Source organism: Crinia signifera, chromosome 6, assembly GCF_055691185.1.
Source record: "Crinia signifera chromosome 6, ASM5569118v1, whole genome shotgun sequence".
Lineage (NCBI taxonomy): Eukaryota > Metazoa > Chordata > Amphibia > Anura > Myobatrachidae > Crinia > Crinia signifera.
The window spans coordinates 266997972-267025843 of record NC_139222.1 but is presented as its reverse complement, the minus strand read 5'-3'; the positions used below and the strand labels follow the sequence as shown (position 1 = coordinate 267025843).

Genomic DNA, 27872 nt, shown 5'->3' with positions numbered 1-27872 from the left:
TTCTATTTAAGGGACCCAAATGATGGGAGGTATGACATGAATGACATGCTGCTGGCATTTGAAGTGGCTTCAGGGATCGAACCGGCCCAGCTTTCTGGGTGTGCTAAAGCCAGGGTCTGCATCCTTGGATGCAACTTCACTGTCCTTGGCGGTGTGATATCATCGGACATTCTGGGTAAACTGAGGGTTACCCAGACATACCACCCAACATTCCTGGGGGTAAAATCAGGAGACACAGTGGCAGATTTATTAAGCTCGGGGAAGTGATAAAGTGTCTGGTTTTTATCACAGGCCAATCAGCTCCTAACTGTCATTTTTCAAACCAAGCCTGTAACTTCACAGGTAGGAGCTGATTGGCCGGTGATAAAAACCAGACACTTTATCACTTCACCGAGCTTAATAAATCTGCCCCTCAGTGCCGAAGGGGCCTTAGAACAGGGGCAGGTGGTGGCCACACAATCAGAATAGCCAAGCAGCACTCTCTACCTGCCTCCCAGCCTGCAGCCAGACAGTGAGAGGCTGGCAGTATGCGGATTGGTGGATGGCTGGAGCTATGTACCAACAAGAGGGCTGGCAGCCATTCACTGTATGGAGGCATGTGTAGAGACTGCACAAGACTGCAGAAGGGGAATGTTTTCTTTCTGTCCATTGGTTCCCATGACTGGGTGTGAATGGGTGTGTAAGGTCACACAAAGGCATCACAGTGGTGGTGCAGGCCATACCCAGATTTCACCCTCCACACGGATAACACCAAAATGCAGGCTCCCCTGTAGTGATAGGAGTCGGGTGCTGCAGTGTGACATTATCTTGCAGCAACCAGCTCCTGTCACTACAAGGCATTGGCATTGCAGACATTAGTCTCTGGGGACAGCCCAGCATCTCTGGTGATACTGTGTACACCCTCAGTGTGAGGTAATCGTGGGTATCTGACAAGGTCATGTCCCACAGATACAGTGGGGGTCTTCCCATCAGGCCACATCCTTTTCAGGCGGAAGCATGAAGGGGTGCTATTGACTGCAATAGGTGTCACTGACCACTATGCTGCCACTAGGTAGGGGCCCCAGTGCATTCCTTTGCCCAGGCCTGCATGGCCACCACGATGATGCAATCACAATGGCCACGCCCCCACACAAGGCTAAGTTGTTGAGCTCTGGCTCCACCACTTTCTGGTAAATGGGGGGTGGCCTAATTAAAGAGGAGTGGCCTATACGTGCGGCTCTCCCGAGAGGCCACACCCCCATTTTGCCGCTATGGGGGCACGACCCATAGGCTCCTTGAGCCTCTAGCCATACCCCCCAGCCCCAGAAAGGGGGGATTCCCAACAGCCCCCCCCCCGCTGCGGGACACTGCCGGCTGTGGCAGGGATGCGGGAATGTCCCAGAAAACCCGGGACATTCCCGCGGTAATCGGGACTGTTGGGAGGTATGCTTTAAGCCCTGCCCCTAAGTCATCTGTATGTGTTGTGGTTGTGGGATACACAGACTCTCTTGGGTGCATAGGCTCCTAGTTAGTTCATTACAAGTTATCATTTATAACATTAGATCAGTGGTTCTCAGGCTCGGTCCTCAGCACCTCACGCAGGTCACGTTTCCCAGGCCACCCGGCAGATGCACTGTGTGTCACCAACTGTCACCTTTTACAAATCCCCAGATGATTTGGAAACATGATCAACGTGGGGTCTTGTATAGATAAATGACACGTGACAAGCCACTACTGCCTGTGCCTGCAGGATAGAACGTTCAGCAGGAGATACAAAGTAACAAGTGCCCGTTACACTCACCAGGCCTGGCCCTCTCCACTACACAGGGGAGGGGTGTCTGCCCTTTAGATGCGGGTATCCCGAGCTATAACCGGCTCTCCTTCCTGCTGCGTGCCTGGGGGCGAGGGCCACGTCTATAGCGCTCTCCTTATGGTGATCAGCCATCAGTGTCAGTGCTGGGACACAGACATGGAGCAGCCCACTGTGAGAGAACACCCCTCCCGGTTACTGATGGTATAGTCCGGGGCGCTTCCTGCTTACTTCCTGCTCTGCACGCTGCTGCTGTTTGGAACAGGAGGCTGCAGCATGGCGTCTAGTGCTAAGAGGAGGGCTCTGCCCCAGGACCAGCACATTGAGGACGAAAAAGAGTCGGACGACGAGGATGATGAGGAATCTGATGACATAGAGGATGATGAGTCTGAGCAGGATGAGGCGGTGAATGAGGTAAGACACGGTCACGTGTAGCTTTTGAGCTGTGGTACTACAAGTCTCAGCATGCTTTGAAACGTTCTTGCCAAGGACTGGAACTTATAATTTTGCTCCTGAAAAGACAGACTGCCTAACCAGGCATGTCCAAACTACTGTATGGCCCTCCAACTGTTGTGAAACAAGTCCCATCATGCCTTGCCACAGTTTTGCTATTAGAAATGCTAAAACTAAGGCAAGGCATGCTGGGATGTGTAGTTTCACAACATCTGGACATGCCTGGCCTAAGCTGTGTATATTGGAACTGTGCATCCTAGCATGCATTTCCAAAGATTTATCTGCAAAGCTATTGCAATGCATGTTGGGGCATGTCATTCTGTGGCCGCTTTAGTGCTGATCAAGTTGGCTGCAAGTTAAGCTGGGTACACGCCTATATTAGCTTTTCATTCGAGTGTTCAGTTGACCCTACTCTCGATTCCACAAACTACAGCTAATTTACTATACAGAAATACTACCTCCATGTTCGTTTGTATCTACCCAGTTTGCTTAATCACTGTTGTTTCCAATTGTAAAGCGCAACGGAATATGCTGCGCTATATAAGAAACTGTAAATAAATATACGTGCACCCACCTGTACAATTTTTTACTTGCGATGTTCCATCTCCTTCCATCCAAACTATCGTATGAAATTTATTATACCACCGTACATGCTATCGATTCTGGCTTTAATCACGTCAGATGTAAACAAAATTAGGTACTTATGTAGTATCTGGGCGTCCGATTTTGTGATTGTATGCCTTACCTTAAGGCATACAATCAGATGCAATTCGATGCGATTTTGCATAGGATTCAATGTTAAGAAGGTCCTGTTCATTTCCCCACTATCCAAGTGGGCATAGAGTTGATTTTATATAGCGTGGCGAGCGAACGCATATTTCTTAAAAAGTATTCTGTGTCCCCTCGCGGGGCTCGCTACGCTCGCCACGCTTTGGGCTCGGTGGCTCGCTACGCTTGCCACGGGTTTGTATCCAACTCCATGCCCACTTGGATAGTGGGGAAAGGAAAAGGACCCCTTTTTCCCATTGAATTCTATGTTAATATGGACTCAGACCATTTTAACAATGAATCCTATGGAAAAATCTTGACCATCGCATCGCGTACGATTTGGTCGCATACGATGCGATCCGATTTCTAAATCGGACGCCCAGATACTACATAAGTACCCAAAATTACCATAATAGGCTGGATTAGGGTGTGATCACAGAAATATTATTTTTAACGATAGTGTGTTCTTTAAAAAAAAAAACACTACATGTTTTGGCAGAAAACTATTTGAATTGAATAAAGAGGTGAATAATTATGAATGTGATGGTGCACCAACAGAAACCCGTGCAGCTAGTAAACTCATATAGGTGGGCTTGCTTTTGGTGTATTATTGTTAAGGAGCCCCATAGACGCTCCGTTGTGTCCGGCTCCGTTTTGTACTATCCCGCGCATCACATAGTACGGTACAAAAAGTATGTGCTGCACATACTTTTTGTACTAGGTACATATCGTATCGGATCACAGTGCATGCCCTAGGGATGCGATCCGATACGATGTGTGCTGTTTAAGCACACAACGGATCTGATTAACGGACCCTGGGCTTAAGAACGGCCAGCATATAACTCGTGCACTTTTTCTCCGGTATTGGCCCGTCCGGTCGGATGAATATTAAACTGCACATTAGATTCGACCAACCGATGCCGAACATTGAAGATCGTTTTGTGTTGTTTATCGATTGTAACACATGAGTCGGGACAGTGTACACACCTAAACCATCCATCGGCCTTTACCCTGAGAATAAAAGAATGACCAGACAATTGTATAGGTGTGTACCCAACTTTAACCATAAATTGCTCAGCACAGTGTAAAAACCTGTGAGAACTAAATCCATGTTTTAATTTTAAAATATCATGTTGCTGTGCCAAAACTCCGGCACACCCCTTCTTAGTGGTCACTCTAGAAATTTTGTCGGGCAGTCCAGGCCCGCCGACTTCACTCTTGCGGGCGGTCCCAGGCCGCCGACTTTACTCTTGCGGGCGGTCCCAGGCCGCCGACTTCACTCTTGCGGGTGGTCCCAGGCCGTCGACTTCACTCTTGCGGGCGGTCCCAGGCCGCCGACGTCACTGAAGCAGGCGGTCCCAGGCCGCCGACGTCACTGAAGCGGGCGGTCCCAGGCCGCCGACGTCACTGAAGCGGGCGGGCCCGGCCCCGCCGAAGATGTCGCCACTACAGGGGGAAGGTGCCGTGATGCCGGGGAAGCGCCGGGCATCGCCGTCTAAGGCGGCGCTGGGCTTCCCCATGCAAGCTGTCGGGCAGGCACCAGGCTGTTTTAGCGGGGCGCTGCGAGAGGGGCAGGGCGCATTTTGCCCTTAAAATATGGGGCGCAGGGCGCAGCGCCCCGCTAAAACAGCCTAGCGGGAACACTACTTCTGTTGAATAACCATGCACTGGGGGGCACTTAAATAATGTAATTTGGTGAATAGTATCATTATATTCTGTAGAAAGCTTACAAATATTGTAGGTTTAATTATGTGGGACTGTATATAGATGATACATTTTGTTTTTGATCTTTAAAGATGGGAGTTAGAAGGGGTATGGGTCATATGGTTGACTCAATGAAGGTTGACATGGCTAAGGTCAGAAGATCGACACAAGCATTAGGTCGATTTTTTTTTTTTTTTTTTTTTCGTCCAGTCGATAGCGACATCCCCGATTGGAGCTGCATGTACAGATGGTGGGGAAGTGGCTAATGACCCGTGGGTGGCAAAATTCTGGACGATTTTGAAGAATTTGTCGTAACAACATGACATTACCGAACAATTCATTTAATAAATAGTCCAGGGTGTACCTGGCTTTAGGGTGACTTAAGGATCAAATTTGGGGACCACTGCTCAGTTTTTTTGAGGGAAGGAATGTGGGCTTGGAACCCCTAAATCAGTATATTGTCTAATATGATCTTACTCAGGGGTTGTATGAAGCTTGGAGAAGTGATATCTATCCCCAATAAAGACCATTATGTGCAAGGTGAAAATGCTCCAGCCAATCAGCTCCAATATGTAAATTGACAGTTTGGAGCTGATTGGCTGGAGCATTATCACTTTGCACATAATGTTCTTTATGAAGGCTAGATATGGGCAATTCCAACGTAACGGATGTAACTCTCAGATACAATATTTGTGGTAAACATCTGGAATGCTACAACTTTTAAGATACACATAAAGAAGCACATTTTACCACAATTGTATCTACCACTGATGAATAAAGATATGAAGAAGTGTGAGCAAGCCTCACTATTGTGGTCTGCTATAAATCAATTCATTGTTTAAATGTAACGGATGTAACCAGGACAGGACATGGTAATTTCTAAAATAAAATACATGTATGATTTCTCTGAAACTACAACAAACATTTATTCCATACTTTTTTAACAATAAAACACATTGTTTTAGTAAATTTTTCAGGAAAGTTTTTCTTATTACCTTGACAATATTTAAAGGAATGTCTGCGTAACGGATGTAACCAGAAAATCGTCACGGATGTAACCATCAAATACATTAATCAGGAAATTAAAAAAGGCCCCTTGCATTAACTGGTACAAGGTCATTTACCTTTCTAAACAGTTTGCAGATGGGTACTATATCTCATCATCTTGGAATTGGCGGCGGGGCCCTATTCAATGCTGTCTTTACTGACAGCATTGAAGAGGCGTTCAAGGCAGAATGAGCCCGACTTTAAAAGCTGTCGGGACCGTCTCTGCTGATGTCGGCCATGGATTGTCGCGATTCCGAACGTAGATCGACAATCCACGGCCATGCCCCTTTAAGCCGATCGGCAGGCGGGACATTGAATCCCACCTATTTGCTGTCAGGCAAGCAGAAAACGGGCCAGGATCACAGCTGTCGGGAGGGATCAAGAGCCGCGATCCTGGATTGCAAACCCTCCATAGTCTGTCATAGTCTATAGCAATTTAAAAAAAATCAGTTGTTAACTGTGTGTCACCTGCAGGGTGTCCATCACATGTAACGTTTGTGAGGCTTTTACTGTTTGTGTTAAGCAGCTAATAATGAAAGGATTGTGGTGACACAAGGGATTTTGAGGGACTCTTGTCAATTAATGCCTGATGATTATCACCTTCTCTTTTGCGTTTTCACATTTCTGTCATTCCGTTTCTTGATTTGACTGCACATATAGCATAAACTGTTATGTCCGTTACGTTAAGCATGTTGCATAGGTTACAGTACAGAACTGCCATAAATTGTGAACAAATGTCAAAGGAATTTTTAATCCTCTTATAAACCATTAGATTTGGTAAATGCATTTACTCATCTTTTTAACCAAAATATGGAAAAAAATACCCACAAACGTAACGGATATAACACTTAATATGTGCCACACCCACATGTAACTCTTTCACTAACATGAAACCACATGAAATACTGATTATCATGTCCACTTTTTGTTGGAATTGCCCATATCCGTTCTACAAGCTTCATACATTTACCCCTCAGTTAGAAACTCAGCTGAAGGGTTTGCGCACAGAGGTAATACACACCTATAAGTAAGTTCTGTAGGGGCACGCAGTCAGGCTTTACCTCTAGGGGCTGCACAGTTCTGTATTCATTACTTGTAATTCTTTCTCCAGGAAGTAAAGGTGGACTTTGAAGCCCACACGATGACTGCCGCTGACCATGATGGTATCCAGAAACTACTGAAGCAGGTAAGAGTTGGGTTATTTCTTTATACAATGTCCCCTTAACAGTCCGAGTTCACCCCGCTCCCTATCTGTCCACCTCCCACAGCCTAGCCTTAACCTTCCTGTTACCCTGCTGCCCAATCCTAACCGTCAGCCTCCCACAGCCTAGCCTTAACCTTCCTGTTCCACCGCTGCCTAACCATAACCGTCCACCTCCCACAGCCTAGCCTTAACCTTCTCCGTTCCCCCGCTGCCTAATACTAACCGTCTGCTTCCCACAGCCTAGCCTTAACCTTCCCGTTCCCCCGCTGCCTAACCCTAACCGTCCGCCTCCCACAGCCTAGCCTTAACCTTCCCGTTCCCCCCTGCTGGCTAATACTAACCGTCTGCCTCCCACAGCCTAGCCTTAACCTTCCCGTTCCTCCACTCCCTAACCGTCCGCCTCCCACAGCCTAGCCTTCACCTTCCCGTTCACCAGCTGCCTAACCATAGCAGTCTGCCTCCCATTGCCTAGCCTTAACCTTCCCGTTCCCCAGCTGCCTAACCATGTGCATGGGATGGGTTTGGGAGTGTGATTCCCTCTTTGTTGGTATGGCTGGTCTGCTCCAGGTTAGCACACCCTAACACTTTATTAACATTTATGTTTTTCCCTATCACATTGTATGTATTATTTTAACCACACCTTCACCTCCTTACATAGCACTTATGTGCTTCTTATTTAACACCTACTAACTTTAATTTGTGTGCTGCCCTGGAGTAGTCAGCCTGTGCCGGCATGGTGGGGGCCCACACCCCAGACCCATACCCAGTGTTAGGGACCCCCAGTGACAGAGATGCCTTGACGTACGGCCTGGGGGCTTAACCCTATATCTGCAGATATATGCAACCAAGATCTCTGTATTATCTGATTATTATATGTATATTTCTCATTCAGTGTGCAATAGGGATCCTAACCATAGCCGTCTACCTCCCCACAGCCTAGCCTTAATCTTCCTGTTCCCCCGCTGCCTAACCATAACGTCTACCTCCCACAGCCTAGCCTTAACCTTCCCGTTCCCCCCGCTGCCTATCAATAACCGTCTGCCTCCCACAGCCTAGCCTTAACCTTCCTGTTCCTCCACTGCCTAACAGTCTGCCTCCCACAGCCTAGCCTTAACCTTCCCATTCCCCCGCTGCCTAACCATAGCCGTCTGCCTCCCATTGCCTAGCCTTAACCTTCCCGTTCCCCCGCTGCCTAATACTAACAGTCTGCCTCCCACAGCCTAGCCTTAACCTTCCCGTTCCCCCGCTGCCTAATACTAACCGTCTGCCTCCCACAGCCTAGCCTTAACCTTCCCGTTCCCCCGCTGCCTAATACTAACCGTCTGCCTCCCACAGCCTAGCCTTAACCTTCCCGTTCCCCCGCTGCCTAATACTAACAGTCTACCTCCCACAGCCTAGCCTTAACCTTCCCATTCCTCCACTGCCTAACCCTAACAGTCTGCCTCCCCACAGCCTAGCCTTAACCTTCCCGTTCCCCCGCTGCCTAACAATAACAGTCTGCCTCCCCACAGCCTAGCCTTAACCTTCCCGTTCCTCCGCTGCCTAACAATAACAGTCTGCCTCCCCACAGCCTAGCCTTAACCGTCCCAGTCCACCCCGCTGCCTAACTTTCCTACAACCAACTTTCCTATTGGATGGAATCAAAATACGGTACTGGATGGGAGCAAATGACAATCAAAACTGTGCTCACAAACCCAGGAAAATGGACAAAAACATTCAGTCAAATTGTTTAAATTAAACAAGTTCAACTCCAGTACCGTGTCTGAGCGACACCAGATTTTGGGAGCAAATTTCTGAAGTAAATTTTACATTTGCTCCCATCCACTACCATATTTTTATTCCATCCAAGCAACTAGTTGGGTGGTTGGAGGAAAGTTGGTCTGATGTGTGGCCATGACTGTGGTTGACTGCGAGAAACCCTCCCCCCAGCAGCTATGCGACCATCAAATGATTTCTTCAGCTCTCGCAGATCTGAGACCTCTCTATGGTGTCTCCGACCTGTGGGTACTCTGTGCAAGGACAGTGTGGGCAGCGGATATCCTCTGACATCAGCTGCCCGGCCACCGGGCAATTTCCATGGGAACGACCATGAAACACTGGGAGTTCCCATATGCAAATTGCCTGGTCCGCTGCCACACGCCCCCTACCCGGACTTCTGTGTGGGAGCGCACACGAGCATAAAAACGTATGCGCAGTCGTAAACAATTGAATCTGAATAACCCCCATTGTGCAGGTGGGAGATACGAGGCAAGGGAAGAGATGTAGGTGTGGTGTGTTTGGCCTTGCAAGCTAGAAGCATTGTGTATTTCATCTAGTCAGATACATGCAGCCAAGCTAAGGACTGACCGAGCGGAACAGAAGGAAAACATTTTGTAAGGAAACTCAGGTGCTGCATTCAAAATAGACTGGTGAGATGAAAGTAGGTCTAGAATTCCGAAACAGATTACATCTAGGCATCAAAGAATTGTTCCGAGCCAAAGGTTCCACTTGGCAGCAGGAGCGTGTAGATACTTCATCTCCATTTGTGGGATCAGAGGAAGAGAAGCGGGCAAAGGCTTCAGTGAAGGAACGTAGCAGCTGCCGGCTGAGGATAAAGATTTCGTTACCTGTCGTGTATCAATCTTGTCCTTACGGTAGGACCTACGGCTGGCTGCTTCTTTTCTGGCACGGTGAGATGTGCGGGAACACGGAGAATCGGTCACGTAGGGAGATAAATAAGAACAATAAAGCGGTTGGCTCTCATGCAGATCTCTATAAACCTATGCACAAAGATGTTCTACACTGTTCTGACGGACATCTCTATTTCATGGTTTAGCTGTTCCTGAAGGCCCATGTGAATATCTCCGATTTGGCAGATCTCCTGATTCAGCAGAACCACATTGGAAGCGTTATTAAGGTAATGTAAATGTTATATAGAACTATGCACTCTGATCCCTTGTCCTGGTACTGTGTAGTCCCCTTGCAGATGGACAATACATGTACTAATGCTGCATGCTGTCTGTAATTGCTTACTTACATTTATGTTTTACCAGTCTGATACATACAATGGCTGTGCACATCGTGAGGTGTGTTGGTACGATTACAATCCGATGTGGATCCTCAGATCTTATCTTATGAGCTTGTATGTAAGATCTGAAGATGCTGTTAAAGAGTTGCAGATCTTATGTGAAATGACGCACATGCTAGTCTTTGTAGCGCCCTGCTCCTTGAAAAATTCTTGCAGTTCCTCCTTCCTGCCTGGGGTGTCACTGTCTGCTGTGCTGTTTCTACAACTGTCTGGTTTGTATCTCAACATTGAGATAGACTGTTCTTGAAGTACCACAGCAGACAGCGACACCCCAGGCAGAAAGGAGGAACTACAAGTAGCAGGGTGCTAGAATGAACACTACATACACAAGATCTATCGTGTATCTGGGAATCTGCCGGGGAAATCATTAGAAAACTCAGATGTGATGCTGGTCGACCTGATGTATGTCTAGCTTTAGAACCGCCTTCCTCTCTGTGTGATGTCCTGGCTATAAGCAGGTTTGTATTAATATTTTACTCTAAATTCCTCCAATCACAGCAAGCTGAAAGCTTGGAGGATGATGACGACGAAGATGATGATGACGATGATAATGAAAAGCATGTCTTTGGCTTCATTAGTCTTCTAAACTTAACAGAAAGGAAGGTAAGTTCCAATGGGTTTTATTTAATTTTTTTGAAATACTGCGATGCTGAGGCAGATGTATTAAGCTTGGCGAGGAGATAAAGTGGGAGGAGATAACGCACCCAGCCAGCCAATCGACTTCCAGCTGTCCTATTTCAAACACAGCTGATTGGCTGCTGCATTATCTCCTTCCACTTTATCTCTGAGCCAGGCTTAATACAGCTGCCCCTTTTTATCACCTGGGGAACTCTGTAGTTCTGCAGACATTGGGTATTTCCCATACACCCCTTGGGGCCTTCTATATTTTAGGGGCTGAACATTTTACTCCTGATCTGTGTCTGTCTTCTATATACATTATGTATAGAGAGGATTGGGTACCAGCCTTGATTGGCAGCAAAATGATCCCCACCTATTTATAGTTGACAGTTACATATAGATAATAATATATATTTGTTGTAAGCTTAGAAAGCTTTACATAGACGGGTGCTATAGAATTAAACCATACATGTATTAGTCACATAAATGTCTGTTTATTCTTCGTGACACGTCAGGAGCCACAGGGCTAACGCTGGGTAGTGGAACGAGAACTCACCAGCACCCAAGAGGTTAAACTTCGTCTGTTTTTAAATGATATAAAACTGACGGGTGAAAAAAAAAAAAAATAACCGTTAAATGAGGGTAATACATATTAACATAAAGGGGGAGATTTACTAAGATGTGTATTCTACTTCACATATGATGTTGCTGTGGGCAACCAATCAGATCCTTTCTACTAACTTCTAGAGGCTGCTAAATAAGTAAGAAGTAGTATTCTGATTGGTTGCCCATCGCAACATCACATGTGAAGTAGACTACACATCTTAGTAAATTTCCCTCCAAAATGTTTAATTACACCAGGGCTGACCAAACCGGTATTCGATATCGACCAACAGTCCATGTTTTCCGGGTCACCTGTGGATCTGTATAATGTGTCTGTTAGGAATGAATGCAGCGCTTGTTTGAAAATGTGTCAGTTGGTAATGACTGCACCTGTGCACCAGCTAGGTGGTCTGGAAAACATAACCTGTTGGTAGATCTCGAGCGAGGATCTGTTTGGCCAGCCTTGGGTCACACCGTAAACGAATGTAACAGCGTCTACACTGTCTGCCACAGCTGTGAGGAAATTCCGTAGCGCCCCCTGGCTGTGTATATTTGACTTTTCTCCTTTCCCATCAGGTTTGAAGCAATTGGGTTAAGTGTTCATTGTCTTTTTGTAGGGGACGGTGTGCGCTGAGCAAGTGAAAGAGCTTCTCCTGAGCCGCTGCGAGCAGAACTGCGATCAGAGTGTGGTGGAACAGTTGGATAAAGTCTTAAATGACAACAGCAAGGCCGTAGGTCTGCTACTAAGCGAGAGATTCATTAATGTACCGGCACAGATCGCGTTACCCATGCACCAACAGCTCCAGTAAGTCTGATTACCAACCCGCATTGTCATTTTTTATTTTTTTTCCCCACAGTTGGCATCAAAGATGTTATTTTAAATGTAAATTACAGAGTAAAAACCTGTAATGATGACAATGAAGTTCATACTAACTACGGACAGGACCTGCTCTGTTTTTCTTCTCTGCACAACCGGTATTTTTCATGCGAGTCTCTCTGAGATCAGAATGTTACAGTGCTGCAGAGGAATGGCCCTCGAACTGATTAAATGACATTTATCGATTGTCGGTGATGATCATATTGTGCTGTTCATTCTAGCTCCCTGCACTTTTCAAAACCTGTGCAGCTCCTCTTTCCTGCTTGAGGTGTCACACTCTGCGTCTAGCACAGATTGGTCTGCATCTCTGCTGAAACACAGATCAGTTTATGCTAAGAGCACCACAGGCAGGAAAGAGGAGCTGCGCAGGTTTTGAAAGGTGCATGGTGCTAGAAGATCTTGCCATAGGTCACACCGTCCTTATGCAGATCCTCCATTAGGCAATACTCCGCCCAGGAAAACCCGGCACTTTTCCAAGCTGGTTCTGGATAACGTGCGTCTCCTTCGCAAATGCGGTGCAAAAACTGCCCATTGTGCCAATATCGCTTTTGATCTTGAGTCAGTCCCGCTGCCTTCACCAGATATACCAGGATACTTAAACTAAATGTAAGGTATAAACTGTTAGCCTTCCTTCTACCCTGTAATATAATGAAGCGATGGGATGAGCAGAAAACCCTGCTTGTTATTCCATTAAGGAGGATGAAAAGGGCTATTTATACTGGGAACAGTTCCTTAAGTTGTTAATTGCATAGAGGTGACGGGGGCGAGATCCACCTGGGGCTGTCGGGAAATGACTGGATTGTACACTGACACCGCTGCACTTGATCTCGTTAGCATGCTGCACAAATGAACTAGAAAACCTGCAGGTCATGGGGCTGTAATACATAAACAGATAACGCAGGAATTAGGTGGCTGCAGGCTGGTACTTTAATAGTGAGCTGTCAGCAATACCTGGTCTCTAAAAAGAAGTCTTCTGCTTAATGTACATAGAAATTCTGCACAGCATTTATAATTCCTGCCGAAGTCTGGTTCTAGATTCCTCAGTGTACTGGGGCTTATTTTGCATCCACAACTTTGTTGTGGCTTCTGCGCATCACAGAACGTACTCATCAGCGACCGCTTGATACTCGGACTTATCGCAGATCAGGCGTAGTCTGCAGACCGATGGAGCGCTGTAATGGGAGCACGGCAGCTCCTCACTGCCATGTTTGAAAATTGACAGTAGCTGGTTGGTAGGTACTATCTCTCTCAGGCTTGGTATATAGACCCTTTTAGTCCCTATAATTCTACCAGAGTTCCCATTACCCCGAGTCAAATGGAAAGCGGCACGCTTACTACCAATCCATTGGCTGTCAAGTGAGGGCTCTTGCTGTGAAAACCCATTATCCCTGGTTCCCCCTCTCTAATGGACTTGTCTGAGTTCTGGCTAACAGCTGTGACTGCGTTCTGTTGAGTGGGTGGAATTTCTTGAGAGGTGCGAGTCCCATCTTTGCACATTGAAGAGTTTTGTTAATGCGTTCAGTATGTTGCAGGCATTGGTATTGGTCTCTGCGAGCGACATCGCCTAGGTGCACAGTTGTTTCCTGAACCTCCCCAGCCGCCATAAGCCCAGTAACTTGTCTTCCTGTACAGATGTTTATAGCTGCCCGTATAGAGTTCTAAGCCCCAACTGTTCCCATTTGACTTCTCAGGAAAGAGTTGGCAGAAGCTCAGCGCACCAACAAGCCCTGTGGAAAGTGCTACTACTATCTCATTGTAAGTAAGAGCTTTATGGAAGCTGCACCAAGAATCCAAAGAGGAGGAACCCCGGGGAAGGAGCAGATGATGTTTGCCAATGCAGAAGAAGAGTTTTTCTATGAGGTAAGTCCATATAATCTTTTTAACTGGGCCTTATGCCTGTATGTGCTTGCAGCTTTTACTATGTCCATTTGCACTCTGTGTTTCTCAGCAGTGTGCTGTACATCATCAGTGGTACATTGGGTGCTTCTCAGCAGTGTGCTGTACATCATCTGTTACATTCTGTGCTTCTCAGCAGTGTGTTGTACATAATCTGTGTTACATTGGGTTCTTCTCAGCAGTGTGCTGTATATCAGTGTTGCTCTGTGCTTCTCAGCACACTGATGAGAAGCAGAGCAACACTGATCATGTACAGCACACTGCTGAGAAGCACCCAATGTACCACTGATGTACAGCACACTGCTGAGAAGAACACAGAATGTAACTGATGTACAGCAGTGTTATACTCTGTGCTTCTCAGCAGTGTGCCGTATCATCTGGGTTTGTTTTGTGCTGGTAAAGGTCACCACATTGAATACCTCTGTATACAGTACAGAAAACAATTTGGTTACAGTTCTGCAAAAGTCTATACAGTAAAGTTATTTTTAAAGCTTTGAGACATTTAGATCTGTCGTCTTTGGCATATGGTAGTATAAACCAGTTTACATCTGCAGCTTTACCCTCAAATCCACCATATCCAGAACAATGCTGGTGAGTAATGGCTGGCGGTGCAGAGATCAGACACTGCTACAGGTGGCAGCTGCTTCCTGATTGGGCAAACATGAATTTTAGCAGTGACCCAGGTCTTGACCCTTACTCAATCTAGCAGAGCAATAAATAACACGTTGCCATATACAGGGTCCTGAGGAAGGGGGGGGGGGGGGCGGGTTGTCGCCAATGTAACAATCTGGGAGAACATGGGTGGGTGTGTGGAAGACCATATTAAGAAGAGAGATATTACTGTAAGTATGTAGTTGTAGGTCTGTTGGTTTACATAAATGGCTTCCTATTGCAGTGTTCCTAGTCTAGGATTCATTCTAGCACCTTTCAAACCCCATGCAGTTCCTCTTTTCTGCCTGAGGTGTCGCTGTCTGATTTGGTTCTTCTAGTACAGTCTGGTCTGTATTGAGATACAGGCCACAATGTGATAGAGGCATCACAGTAGACAGTGACACCTCAGGGAGGAAAGGGGAACTGCACAGGTTTTGCAATAGTGCAGTGGGAAGTATCAGCGTTAACCAAAAGGAAATGTTTTTAGGCTTACTCCGAATGAATTGGATTAACGTCACCAATCTAAACTCCACTTTTTTTTTTTTCCCCCAGCAAGCCATCCTGAAATTCAACTACTCCGTGCAGGAGGAGAGCGACACGCAGTTATCGGGGAAGTGGTCTTTTGACGACACTCCCATGAAGCCCCTGAGAACAGTCATGTTGGTCCCTGCAGACCGAATGAATTCAGTCATTGATAAGTTCAAAGAATACCTGTCTGTGTAAAGGCCGTGTGGAGCCACAGCTCGTACGCCGATGCCACAGCACACCTGGAACCCTGCCACTGATTTCTACGCAGCCACCTGATTTGGGACTTTTTTCGTAAATTCAACATGGGGGAACATTTCAAAATCTAAAATCCAACGCCGGAATATTATAAACCAGATTTATATTTTTATTCTTTTTACCAAGACAAAATTGAAAGCGAAAAAAAATATATACATACAAATTACAGTCTGTAACATTGGTTGTCACATTTCATTAAATTCTCCTGTGTGTTCGGAACACGTATTGCACTTGTGAAGCCTCCTTTACCCACCAAGCTCATTGTATAATGCATCTTTGTTCTGTCTCGGCTGTCTGCGCCTCTTCCTCGTCGCAGTCTTGTGTAGGGACTGCAGCGATGGTAGACGTGTGTTCTAAGGCCTTCTGTAATATCTCTTTGCTCTCACTAGGGGGCAGGTTTGTAAAGTAATATTGGGGCACCAGCTCCATGAACCTAAAAGACACAAGAGAAAGTTATTGATTCTCCGCTGATGACCGTAGTCTAGAAGCTTTCACCGATGTCCTTTATCAGGAAGGTCTGCACAGTGGGTTTGCAGCTGAACATGCACAGGCTTCCTCAGAGTCTTAGTGGTCTGCATTATACATCAGTGAAAAGCTCACTGCTATTGAATACCCCCCCCCCCCCCCCACACACACACACACACACAGAGCAGTGGACGTGTGGGCAGACAGATGCGGAGGCTTCGGGGTTCTCCCCACGCTGCTCTGTCAGGCAGGATAATCTGTGTTTTATTGATATCACAAAAAGCAAGCGCCGTCTCAATTCCATTTGCCTCTGCCTGTAAATCCAAGTATAAACAACAGCAGAAATGAAATGGTATTGCTTCTTATAAATGCACTAAACACAGGCTGTAAGTGAATACAGCGTTCTAGGAGCCTGTTTTTTAAGGTTGTAGAATTTGCCCATTTTGTGCTTGATCAGCAGTTGTGGCGCTACAGGACCTATCCTCACGGCACAGTGGTACTTGTAATTCCACAGAAGCTTTAGACCAGGCATGGCCAAACGACTACCCTCCAGCTGTTGTGGAAGTACAAGTCCCATCATGCCTTGCCACCATTTTGCTATTGGGGAATGCTAAAACTGGCAAGGCATGCTGGGATGTGTAGTTTCACAAGTTTAGCCATGACTGCTTTTAGACCTGAAGGTTCTAAGCTGTGCACCACGCCCCGAACATCGCTAGCTCACCCGCTTTGCACACAAACTTGGTGCATATGAAATGGACAACAGGTTTATCAGCCACAATAGTATAATGATGTTGCAGACCTTGGTAATGGTATTGCAGGCAAGGTGACATGTTAAGATGATGCACAAGGCCCGCTGTGGTTAAACATTCTAAAGACAGACAGCTAATCATATTCTGGCTTCCATTTGATGGCATGTATTAAAAAAAAAATACAAAATAGCTAGGTTGTGATTGGCTGGTATTGACAGCCCCCTCTTGTTGATTGAACTGTTAATAAATCTGGACACAGTAGTTTCCCCCATGTGAAGTCCATGGACTAAGCTTCAAAAGTGATAGCCAGTCAATCAACTCCTACCTGACATGTCACAGACTGTCTGAAAAATGTCAGGTAGGAGCTGATTGGCTGGCTGTTTAACTCCATTTTATCACTTTTGAAGCTTAGAGAATCTGGCCCACGGTGACCTGTTAAGATGCTGTACAAAGCTCACGGAGATTAAATATTCTGAAGACAACTAATCATACTCTAGCTTCCATTTGATAGCTAGATTGTGATTGGCTGGTATGGACATCCCCCTTTCATTGATAGAATGGCTAATTAATGTTGCCACAGTATCTTCCCCCGTGTAAGGTCTATGTGTATAGGCCTAGCAGCAGAGTCTGTCTGCGTACTTACAGCTCCGGTGAGATTTCTGTGGCAATCCTGATACAGCTGCTGTCCGCCACACTGAATTCATGGAATAAGATCCACTCTGGGATAACGTGGGTGAGACAATACCCAGAGTCCGGGTGTAACTGTCCTATCTGTTTGTGCGTCAGCATGATGTAATTCCCCGAGCCGTCGACATCTCGCGCTACCTAGAACAAACATGAGAAATGGTACATTTTATGTAGTGATCATCTGGGCCCTAGGGGACAGAGGCAGTAATCGGTGTTCACCGGCTGACTGGAATGCAGGGACGGACTAGCCCGCCAATTAGTCGCGTGCATGTGCTGTGTGCCAATGGGGAGGCAGTGCTGCCCTGGTATTTGCCAGATGGCCAGTCCGGCCCTGCTGGAATGAGTGTGGGAGGGAAAGGAGGTTAGAGCTGTAAGGACACAAGTGTGAGTGAGCGCCGAAGGTTCAGGTGAGAGTTTAAACTGGATGCTGTAGGGCAGGCCTTGCCAACAGGTGTGTCTCCAGATGTTGATAACTACCCATCCCAGCATGTCCAGCCACAGCATTACTTTTAGATAATGCTAAATCTTATGGGTGTGGTACAGAACTCGGACAGTCGGGATTCCAGTGGTCAATATACAGACATCAGAATCCCGACTGCTGATACGCAGGACGGGTGGGGTCTATTTTCCCTTTATGGTGGACGTGGACCCCCCATGAGGGAGAATAGCCCACGTAAACAGGATCCTATCCAGCAGAGTTTAAACAGTATGCTATATTAATCAGCCTAGCAACATAAGGAGAGATTGGATTAGAGCAGTGGTAGTAAACCCTAGCCCTCGAGAGCTACCAACAGTTCACATTTTCCAGACAACCTAGCTGCTGCACAGCTGCAATCATTAATCACTGACACATTTTAAAAGATCCACAGATGGAGCTAATTAGCTCACTTGTGATTCTGTGAGGAGACCTGCAAAACATGCACTGTTGGTAGCTCTCGAGGACTAGGGTTGGCTACCACTGGATTAGAGAGAGCGACCAGCAATGAGAAGGCACGCAGGGTGAATTCCATCTCCTGTACCCTGCTCTTATTTACAGGACACAATGGAACCAGACCTAAAAGCCTGAGGCAGAAGCTGATCTGCAATGTTGGCCAACCTTTAAAACCAATAAGGCAGCAGCCAATAAGCTCCTGGCAAGTCACAGGCTGGGTTTGAAAAAATGACAGCTGATTGGCTGCTGTGTTATCACGTTCTACTGTATCACTCCACCAGGCGTAATACCTCTGGCCCAATGTAAGCTATTATGGTAAGGGCAGAAAGAGAGCAATTATAAAATGACTGGGATGAAAAACAAATATTTTAGTCTGGTCGCCTCTATTTCATTATGAACTAGAAGTCAAACCTCACAATATACAATGGATACAAGGGGTGTGGTATTAAGCATCTACAGTTATTAGACAAGCGATCAATCGATTGAGTCAAAAAAGAACACAAGTGCGATTTTGAAAGCTGCACATCTGATCTGAGGCAGCTCCGATTAGGCCTTTTTAAAGAATTTGCTTTGAGCGGCTTTCTAATTAATACATAGGAGTACAGTAGTACTGGTGTCAGTATACTGCTCCACAGGTACAGTGACAAGTTCAGTCCTGGCCCCTATCCCTTGTACCCAGTACTCCTGCTCTCCTCACACAGGGCCTGGTTTTGAGCAATGCCTATATGCAAGCAAATGGTCAATGTTTTCCAAGGCGCCTGCGTCCCAGCCTGTTAAATGCTGCACAGTGCAGTTTTTATGGCGTAAACGATTTTTGCGTCTTAGTCCTTGCATATTCAGATGTATACCAGGGAAGGGCTTCTAGCAGCATTGGCATAAAGTCAGTCAGACACACAGACATGGCAGAATCACCCCCAGTCACTACATGAATAGGACCTGATTAAAAGTTGATCGCAAATGCAAAATCTTTCTCAAATGGCCAAAACCATGCTGCACTGCAGGTGGGGCAGATGTAACATGTGCACAGTGAGTTATATTTGGAGGAGTTATTTTGTTTCTGTGCAGGGTAAATACTGGTTGTTTCTTTTTCAAACTAGATTTCAGCATGCCACCCAAATCTAACTCACTCTGCACATGTTGCATCTGCCCCACCTGCAGTGCAGCATGGTTTTGTCCATTTGAGAAATATTTTGCAAACAACTCGAAATCCAGCCATAGCCCTGTACTTCCTCCTGCAGTCACCTAATGAGAACACCAGGGATTGACAGGAATATGGGGTAAACGGTCGTATTATCGACCACACTTAGGTCAACATAAGTTTAGTTCGACATAGCGTTAGGTCGGAAGGTCGACATGGGTTTTTTCACGTTTTTTTTCATGCCCTATCATCCACTAGGGCGTGGCGGGAGAATAAAACAGTGCGCGACGCACCAATGCCCAAAGCATTGCGAGCGAAGCGAGGGGCTGGGGTTCACTTCCGACTGTCGACATTCGGGTAAAAATACTGAAAAAACCCATGTTGACCTTGTTCCATGGCGACCTACAACCCTGTCGACCTAATGGCTGTCGATAAAATGGTCCACACCCAATATAGGCACCGGCAGGGAAGGCTTATTCTCCCAGCTCCCCTCGCCCGAGAAAACAAAAACCCAGAAAGATGCCTTTTGCGTAGTACTCTGGGAACTACAACAATAGCCATGTGCCAGTTTCACCCTGGGAGAAAACTAACAATGAAGCGTCAAATGCCCAATGAAATTCCATCCCCCTGAGCGCAAATGGATTCGGCGTCTTAGAGCGGTAACTATCGGGAAAGCAGCACGGTGCGACTTGGAGGCATGCGCAGATGGAAAAAAAAAATCACAATTACAGTACTGTAGGCCGTTTCCTTACCTGCATAAAGTATCCAGTCAGGAGAGATTTTTTAATGTTCAAGATATTTTCTTCAGAACCAAAAGCCGCTTCAGACACAGGAAGTTCTATTCGCTTCATTATGTCCAGGAGTTCCCCCCGTATGACGCACCCCATTTCCAGAGCCACGTAGTTCAACAGGTGATCCTGACACCACTTCTCAATGTCGTCTGTGGAAAGGAAGGAGATGTAAAAATACATATAGGGGGTTATTCTGGTTCACACGCAAAAGCAAATTCACTCTCTAACGGACAAAACCATGTGCACTGCAGGGGGGCAGATGTAAAATGTGCAGAGAGTTAGATTTGGGTGAGTGTTTTGTTTCTGTGCAGGGTAAATACTGGTTGCTTTATTTTTACACTGCAATGTAGATATCAGTTTGAAGTACACCCCCCACCCAAATCTAACTCTCTATGCACATGTTACATCAGCCCCACCTGCAGTGCACATGGTTTTGTCCATAAGAGAGTGAATTTGCGAGTGAACCAGAATAACCTCCATAGTGTAATTGCCGTTTTAATAGATGGCTTCACTCCAGTCCTAAAGGCATAACCGGTACCCAGTAACAGCGCTTATAGAGACTGGTACCTTATGCACCATATAGAAAACACATTTCCCAGAAGCCTTCTAATCACAGATACAAGAAAGCATTGCAAAGGAGGATTGGGAGTAACTACTAGGAACAAACCAGGCATACAGCCAAGATGGAACGCTCAATGCAAGTTCTACAGGTAATCAATAAGAGACTTGGATGACCCTTACTACCTGCAGTACTGATTGCTTCTATCAGTCAATAGTGTAAGTCTGCACATTATTCATACATGCGTATAACCTTTACCCTACATACAAACAACACTGAATAAAGTTGCTGTTGATAAAAAAACAAAATGACTATCTGCCTAATTCAGGTTGGCTCGCAAAAGCAAAATCTCTCTATAATGGGCAATGCCATGTGAACTGCAGGTGGGGCAGATGTAACATGTGCAGAGAGAGTTAGATTTGAGTGGGGTGTGTTCAAATGCAAATCTAAATGGCAGTGTTAAGGTGCCCATACACAATTTAATTTTGGTCCAATTTCACCTGATTTCTGCACTGCATGAAGGTGACATCCGATCCGATACGCGGTCCCGTGGTCGGATTGGATCAGGAGGTCGGATGGGCTGCACATAAGATCATGTAGGACCTGGTGCTGCAGCAGGCGGTGTGGAGCTGCGGGGCGGGTGCTGGTTCTGCAGAGGGCGGTGTGGAGCAGTGGGTGGGGGTGCCGAGTGGCGCGCTAGCTGGTGTTCAGCAGGACGGGCAGCGGTGGGTATTAGAATGTTAAAATAACCTGTCAAATGACTAGCTGGCCTCTGATTGGCTGAGAGCTCTCAGCCAATCAGTGGCCGCTCAAAAGGGCCGGCCAGTCATTTGACAGGTTATTTAAAAATTCCAATACCCACCGCTGCCCGTCCTGTTGAACACCCACACTCGCCGCCTGCCCCGTTGCTCCTCACCACCCGATGCAGAATTGCATGCGATTTATCACATTAATAAAATGGCACATCAAGTGCCAAATCGTATGTGAGCCTCCCGGGGAGCAGCACATGTGCAGCTGCTATTCGCGGGACGCTCTGATCTTTTGAGCTGGGGCTTTGGAGGTGGGCTTGGACCCCCCCCCCCCCCCACACACACACACACACACACACACACACACACAGCTCATGTCTAGGCATTACAATCATAGCACCCCCACTGCCATGTCTGCGGTTTCAAAAGATTTCTATTAGCCCTTGGATACGACAAAGCACCGCTCTGCTCGGGATGCATTGTAATTATCTGCATAGGTTATGGCACTGTTGATAGTGTTGGGCATTTATCATGTGGCTATGCTGCCACCAGGCCCAATTACAGCACAGAGCAGGTGTTCGGCCAGAACATTGCAAACCGCAGCATTAGAGCAGTGAACATGACGACACTCACACTGACTGGCATTGTTATTCTTCATCTGTTCGTACGCTTTGTAGATGTTTAGAAGGGTAAAGTGATCTCCCGCGGGGTGCAGAAACCGCCTTCTACTCGTTAGCCTGGCAACGTCGGCTTCTAGGGAGGATTCCAGGAAACAGTTCGGAGCTTCCAAATGAGAGAAAACAGCCGTAAATTAATGTGGACCGATCATACGGTGAGCTCAATTTCACAAGCAGCAACGGGACCTCATTACAGCGAGACAAGCGTTATTATGTACAAACAAGATAGCGCTTCTCCCAATCTCCACCGTAACACAATCCCAGCCACTCAGGAAAAGCGGGGACTCTCCAGCTGCTGCTGAACAAGTGCCAATGTGTGAGGACTGGTCACGCCGCAGCTGGAGGGTCACAGGTTACCCGCTGGAGCCACAACCATGGTCTATTAGGTCTTGAGTGTATAAGAACACACAGGTAAAGAATGACATAGTATTCCATTCTACAGATGTACTAATGAGTGCAATGAAGGGTGCAAAAAAAAAAAAATAATATATATATATTATTATTATTATCCTTTATGAATACTATACGTATCCAGTATGTACTGAGAACAAGGGAGCAGTCGTTTAACCTTTGTGGGGCAGTTAATCTTCCTGACCCAGTGGAGGATCCTTGTCACCTGCACAGTCCGAGAGGTCTCAATAGTTAATTAGACAATTCTGTGCCATGAGTATTGACCTAGGATACAATTATACATACTAATTAGGCCATCTGCAAGAAGCCAGTTCATAGGTGAATGTAGCACAGCTGATGTCTTTATTCATTTAACCCCTGCATTCCCTTAATAGGATTGGTCAACTCAACCATTGCAAGTTGTCACATGTCCTTGTGTAATACAAAATACTGCTGTATAATTACTGGCTTATACAATGGGGAGACTGTGGGTTTATGAGATGCAGAGGTTGGTTGGTAGAACTCCCATCTTAGTAAGTTCACTCCTTTGGGGGCAGATTCAGTTCGGTGCAGGACTAAAGCTGGGTACACACTAGACCACAGGTTCTCAAACTCGGTCCGCAGGACCCCACGCAGTGCATGTTTTGCAGGTCTCCTCACAGAATCACAAGTGAAATCATTTGCTCCACCTTTGGATCTTTAAAATGTGTCAGTGAGTAATGAGTGCAGCTGCCGGGTGACCTGGAAAACATAAACGGTGTGGGGTCCTGAGTTTGCTAACCCTGCACTAGACGATTTATCGTTAACTATATACACAACAGCAATATATCGTTCATATAGTCTATTGCAAAGGTTCTCAAACTCGGCCCCCACACAGCTCCCAATTTACAGGTCACGTGTTGATTTTTAAAATGTGACAGTTGGTGATACACGGTGCAGCTGCCATGTGACCTGGACATCGCGACCTGCGTGGGGCCCTGAGGACAGAGTTTGAGAAACAACTGGTCTAGTCAGCAAAATCTCCCCGTGTGTAGGCCCCATTTGTCCTCTCAGCAAAAACCCTTATTCAGATCGGTTCGCAGCTAGCCTGCGTTCGCACGGGGACCGATGTTTTGTTAGTGCGCATGCGTATTTCTGCGCATGTGCATGCACCCACGGCAAACATTCTGTTCGCCGGGTGCATGCACCGAACATAGCGGATGGGGGGCGGAGATGGGCGTGTGGCGCCAGGCAGCCCCATTACCATATGGATACGCCCAGCAGTTCATGGGCGTTTTGATGGTTAGCGACCTGTGAATGGACGTTACTGCATACGAATCGCCCTTGCGAATGGTTGGCTGGCGCAGGGTTTGGTGGACACCCAAGGCTGCGAATTTGCAGCCTTGCGAATCATCCACAATAACCCCCTATATACACTAGCACCTGCTGCACCATCTAAGGTAGGAAAACAGCTGTCATTGCTAAGTAACCATGGGGAAGCGATCTATAGAGGAAGTACAATGGAGAATTGGATTTATAAACAAGGATTAGCTCTATTCAGGAGGAAATTGGTGATTTAGGGCTTTTCCAGGTTGTTGTTTTTTTTTAAATCCCCTTTTCCTCCCATAACACCTGTAATATGTTTACGGAATACTTTTATCCCTGCAGCTTTTGTTAATATAAAGACACGTAATTATTTAATTTATTTATTTTGAAGCCTGATTTTTTTATTTAATGAAGACTTTATCTTATGTCTTAATTAACTTTATTTACACACTTGATTCCAAACCTATTTCCAGTCAGCAATATATTGGTATAATAATAATAATAATTATAATAATAATATCATCATGCACAACACTGCAGTTCGCTTGGTTCCCACTAGATGGCAGCGTTCTACACATCCCTACACAATATTTTAGCAATCAACACGGCTACTCCCACTAATGACTGCACATATGCAGAGAAATGTATCTATATATTTCGCGGACAATAATAAACCATTTAAATCCTGCTTTTATCCGATCCTCGTCCGTATGGATTGCACCAATTACCGCATTCAAAGTACATTTGAAAACCTGACCTTTTACACTTTTTTTTCTCTTTTAAACCAGATTACATCCACCCACAACATTTCATAAACTCTGGTATGCAGAATGTAATAACAGCTAAACATACTTAAGAAACCCAAGATGAATGGACCGCTTTGTATGTATGTGACAGCATTATATAGTGATGAACGGTACAGCGGTACAGATTTGTTACACTGTACCGCTTAGGCCCTAGTTATCCACACAATGTTTAATGCCGTTATTTTCACACTACACCAATGCCACGGTCCTTTATCAGTTTCTGATCAAATTATATGATCATTACTCCACAGTCTGGGACACTTACAGCTGGAGACTGCGATAGGACAATGCAATCTCATTCAAATGAATGATCTGCACAGCGAGATTTCCTCTTTGAGGAATTGTGTAATTTATGACACGTTGAAATTGCTATATATTAGTGTGATCTGTCCTATTGAAACATCAATTTCTTGCACGCATTTTTACAGGCTGAGTTTCTCCGCCCCCCCCCCATCGCCCCAAATTCCCCTCCCCGCCAGACACAGACACTGGGGTGCTGTTTAGCATGCACAATGACAACTTGCATTGTTTTACATGTACAATACCTGTAACCATGGCAGCCAGCGTGAGTACTTCATCCACACAGTCGAACTCGCAGGCAGCCAGAATAGATTTTGACAGCTGTGGATCCAGCGGAAATTCAGACATAATTATGCCAAATTCAGAAAGGTTCCCATCGTTGTCAAGTGCGGCCAAATAATCCAAATCTTCCAAGGCCTGCATTAAGCTTTCAGGGTCTGAAAGATGTAAATAGTATATACACGTATGGTTTATAATCCATATACAAATATTAATATATAAACCATTTTTAATTATTATTAACCACAGTTGTATAAATCAGTGGTTCTCCATTTTACCTGTGGATACGTAAAATGTGACAATTGACCATACCGTACAGAATGAGTCTGCCATACCCAATAACAGGATATCCGCGTCGAATTACACACTCACCGGCCATTGGTACCGGGGAGGGAGGGCCGGGGGTGGACCATGGGAACGCGTGCCGATAGCGGTCAGTGACATCAACGACCCGCGGCCATCGTTTCTTATATTGACTGTACACACTGGAAGATATATATGCAATATCATTAATGATATCTGTATTGTCCTTATCGTTGACCATATATTGCCCAGTGTGTCCCCAGCTTAAGAGGTGCTGGAGAGATTATGTATAGCAATGCAGAGAATCAAGGAAAAGCCGCATTTTTGCAGAACAACCAATTGAAATGATTGCTTCTGGACACTCGCGACCGATTGGTCGCTATAGATTACAGCCATCTTTGTACAAAAGAATAAACACCCTTGCAGAATGGCTGGGAGGCTCCTGGAAATCGGGTCCACCTTTCAGCCCTTAGAAAGGAGGGTAAGTCCCCTGCACTGCCACCAGTCTCCCGTGATGGCGGAGAGATCCGTGGGACCAAAGGACATGAATCGTGTCATTGTACATTGCCTGTAAAGCCGCCATTGGACGGTGGGGGGGGCGTGGCCACGATGAGGTACAAACACGTACCCTCATAGCCCTGCCCCTTCTTGTCACGACAGCGGCCCCGCCCCCTGGCTCATGGAGCTGGTTGCCCTCTGACAGAAAGTAAGCAAGCCTGACTGTTAGGGGTCCCGAGGAATGAGTTTGGGAACCACTGCTCTGATGTTTCAGTAAAAATCACAGCTGCAATCTCATTGGGGGGAATTAAGGGAGAAGGGGCTCATGTGCAGTCTCCGTCCAGATACCCTCTGCCCTAGCTGGTAGCAGAGTAGAGTCTGAGCACTGGGGTTACTAGGAGACCTGAATGCTGTGCCCGAGCCAAGGCACATGCCCAGGTTTTGGGGGAAATGGCATGGTGGCCATTTTCCTGGTGATTTTTTCTGCGCATGCATTAAATGCCAGGAAATTAGCCACTGCACCTTTTTCTACAATGAATTCATACTTGCCTCATCCCACGATGTCCACGGTGGTCTTCAGGGTCCTATTCAGCGGCATCTCCGGTCCCAGGGGTGCATTGCGGGAGTGTACCGGCGAAGTCACCAGCGTACCTGCGCACTCCCGCAATGCACCCCTTGGACCAGAGATGCCGCTGAAGAGGATCCTGAAGACCACCGTGGACCATCAGGGCACCAGTTAATTATGGGGGGGGGGGATATTCCAAAATACGGTTTCTTCCAAGTACAAGAATGTAATATAAAATTAACAACGTAAAAATTCATAGATATCCAATGATACATTATAAAATGGATTGTCATTCATATATGTATACTGCCAAAATGTATATGTTATATAAAATGTAAAAACTACTAGTAGGTATGAGAACCCGTGTAGATAATTTAACTGGACTAAGGCAAATTCAAGACAATTAGGCAGTGTGAATTTTACCAAGCAGGAGTCATAAAAGTCCTGATTTGGAGAGTGGTGTATGTTCTTTCCAACACACTCCTATTAAGGGAAGTAGGTTGACCTGGATGGATTACTGTCAAGTCGATTGCAGCCGTGGAATTTCTATTATATTTGAATGTTAGGGTTCTTATACAATCCTCATACCAGTCGCAGTTAGCGGCGCACCTGCCATACCCTTTATTTTCCCAGTGTAACGATTTTGTTGGTCTGCACCAAAGAGATGGTGCGTAATACTAATATATGTCGCCAAATACAACACAAGCCTCCAACTAAGCTCCTAAAGCTAAGCTCCCTCTTGATCTGAAAGATGACCAGCAGAGAATATTGGAAGGCCCGGAATTGCCTCTTTCCTAAACATTACATTGGATTCTTTTTGCACTGACTAGGAACATTTTACATGGAAAGGACAATATATTAAAATCTGGAAATAGGACTTTGCATGAAGACAGTCCTGAGTTCTCCGTCCTTTCATGCAGTAGTTCAATTTGAAATGGCATTAGGACATCTTCAAGGAATTCTGTAGTCTAGATTTGCAGTTTAGTCACTCCTCGGGGGTGTGTGCAGCATCAGTGTGAAGGGATGGGACTGTGCTGACCAATAGGAGGCTCCGATGTGGCCACAGAAGAGCAAATGTAGCCAGAACCCAAACCACTCCCAGCAAAATTGCTACTCCTAGGCACCAAAGACAAGTCTCTTCCCTCCCACATCTCTATGGTATGAAGCATGAGCAATTTATCAGTGGTCAAATAGGTGTATTTTCACATGATTAAATGGGC

The 27872-nt window shown here is 46.1% G+C and overlaps 3 protein-coding genes across 9 annotated transcripts in view; 1 reads left to right on the top strand and 2 right to left on the bottom strand.

Moving 5' to 3' along the window:
* The window catches only part of UROS (uroporphyrinogen III synthase), a 64672-nt gene extending 62445 nt beyond the window's left edge, over window positions 1-2227 (bottom strand). The window contains exon 1 of one of the 2 annotated variants that reach the window (XM_083149532.1): window positions 1781-2227. The gene's annotated coding sequence lies outside the window, so the exon portion shown is untranslated. The remainder of the gene's footprint in view (window positions 1-1780) is intronic. The other variant, XM_083149531.1, reaches the window with a different exon arrangement.
* BCCIP (BRCA2 and CDKN1A interacting protein) lies at window positions 2006-15690 on the top strand. Its single transcript, XM_083149530.1, has 7 exons — window positions 2006-2203; window positions 6873-6947; window positions 9781-9861; window positions 10531-10635; window positions 11871-12058; window positions 13822-13990; window positions 15230-15690. Exons 1-7 carry the CDS (start codon window positions 2066-2068, stop codon window positions 15398-15400), a joined length of 927 nt encoding a protein of 308 aa, XP_083005656.1. The 5' UTR covers window positions 2006-2065; the 3' UTR covers window positions 15401-15690.
* Window positions 15547-27872, bottom strand: part of DHX32 (DEAH-box helicase 32 (putative)) — a 55093-nt gene continuing 42767 nt past the window's right edge. For all 6 annotated transcript variants that reach the window (XM_083149523.1, XM_083149527.1, XM_083149525.1 and 3 more), the window contains 5 exons: window positions 25253-25444; window positions 22163-22312; window positions 20183-20370; window positions 17318-17499; window positions 15547-15893 (listed from right to left, as the gene is read on the bottom strand). In XM_083149523.1, coding sequence (XP_083005649.1) covers window positions 15719-15893; window positions 17318-17499; window positions 20183-20370; window positions 22163-22312; window positions 25253-25444 — 887 coding nt within the window. In that variant the 3' untranslated portion in view covers window positions 15547-15718. The remainder of the gene's footprint in view (window positions 15894-17317; window positions 17500-20182; window positions 20371-22162; window positions 22313-25252; window positions 25445-27872) is intronic.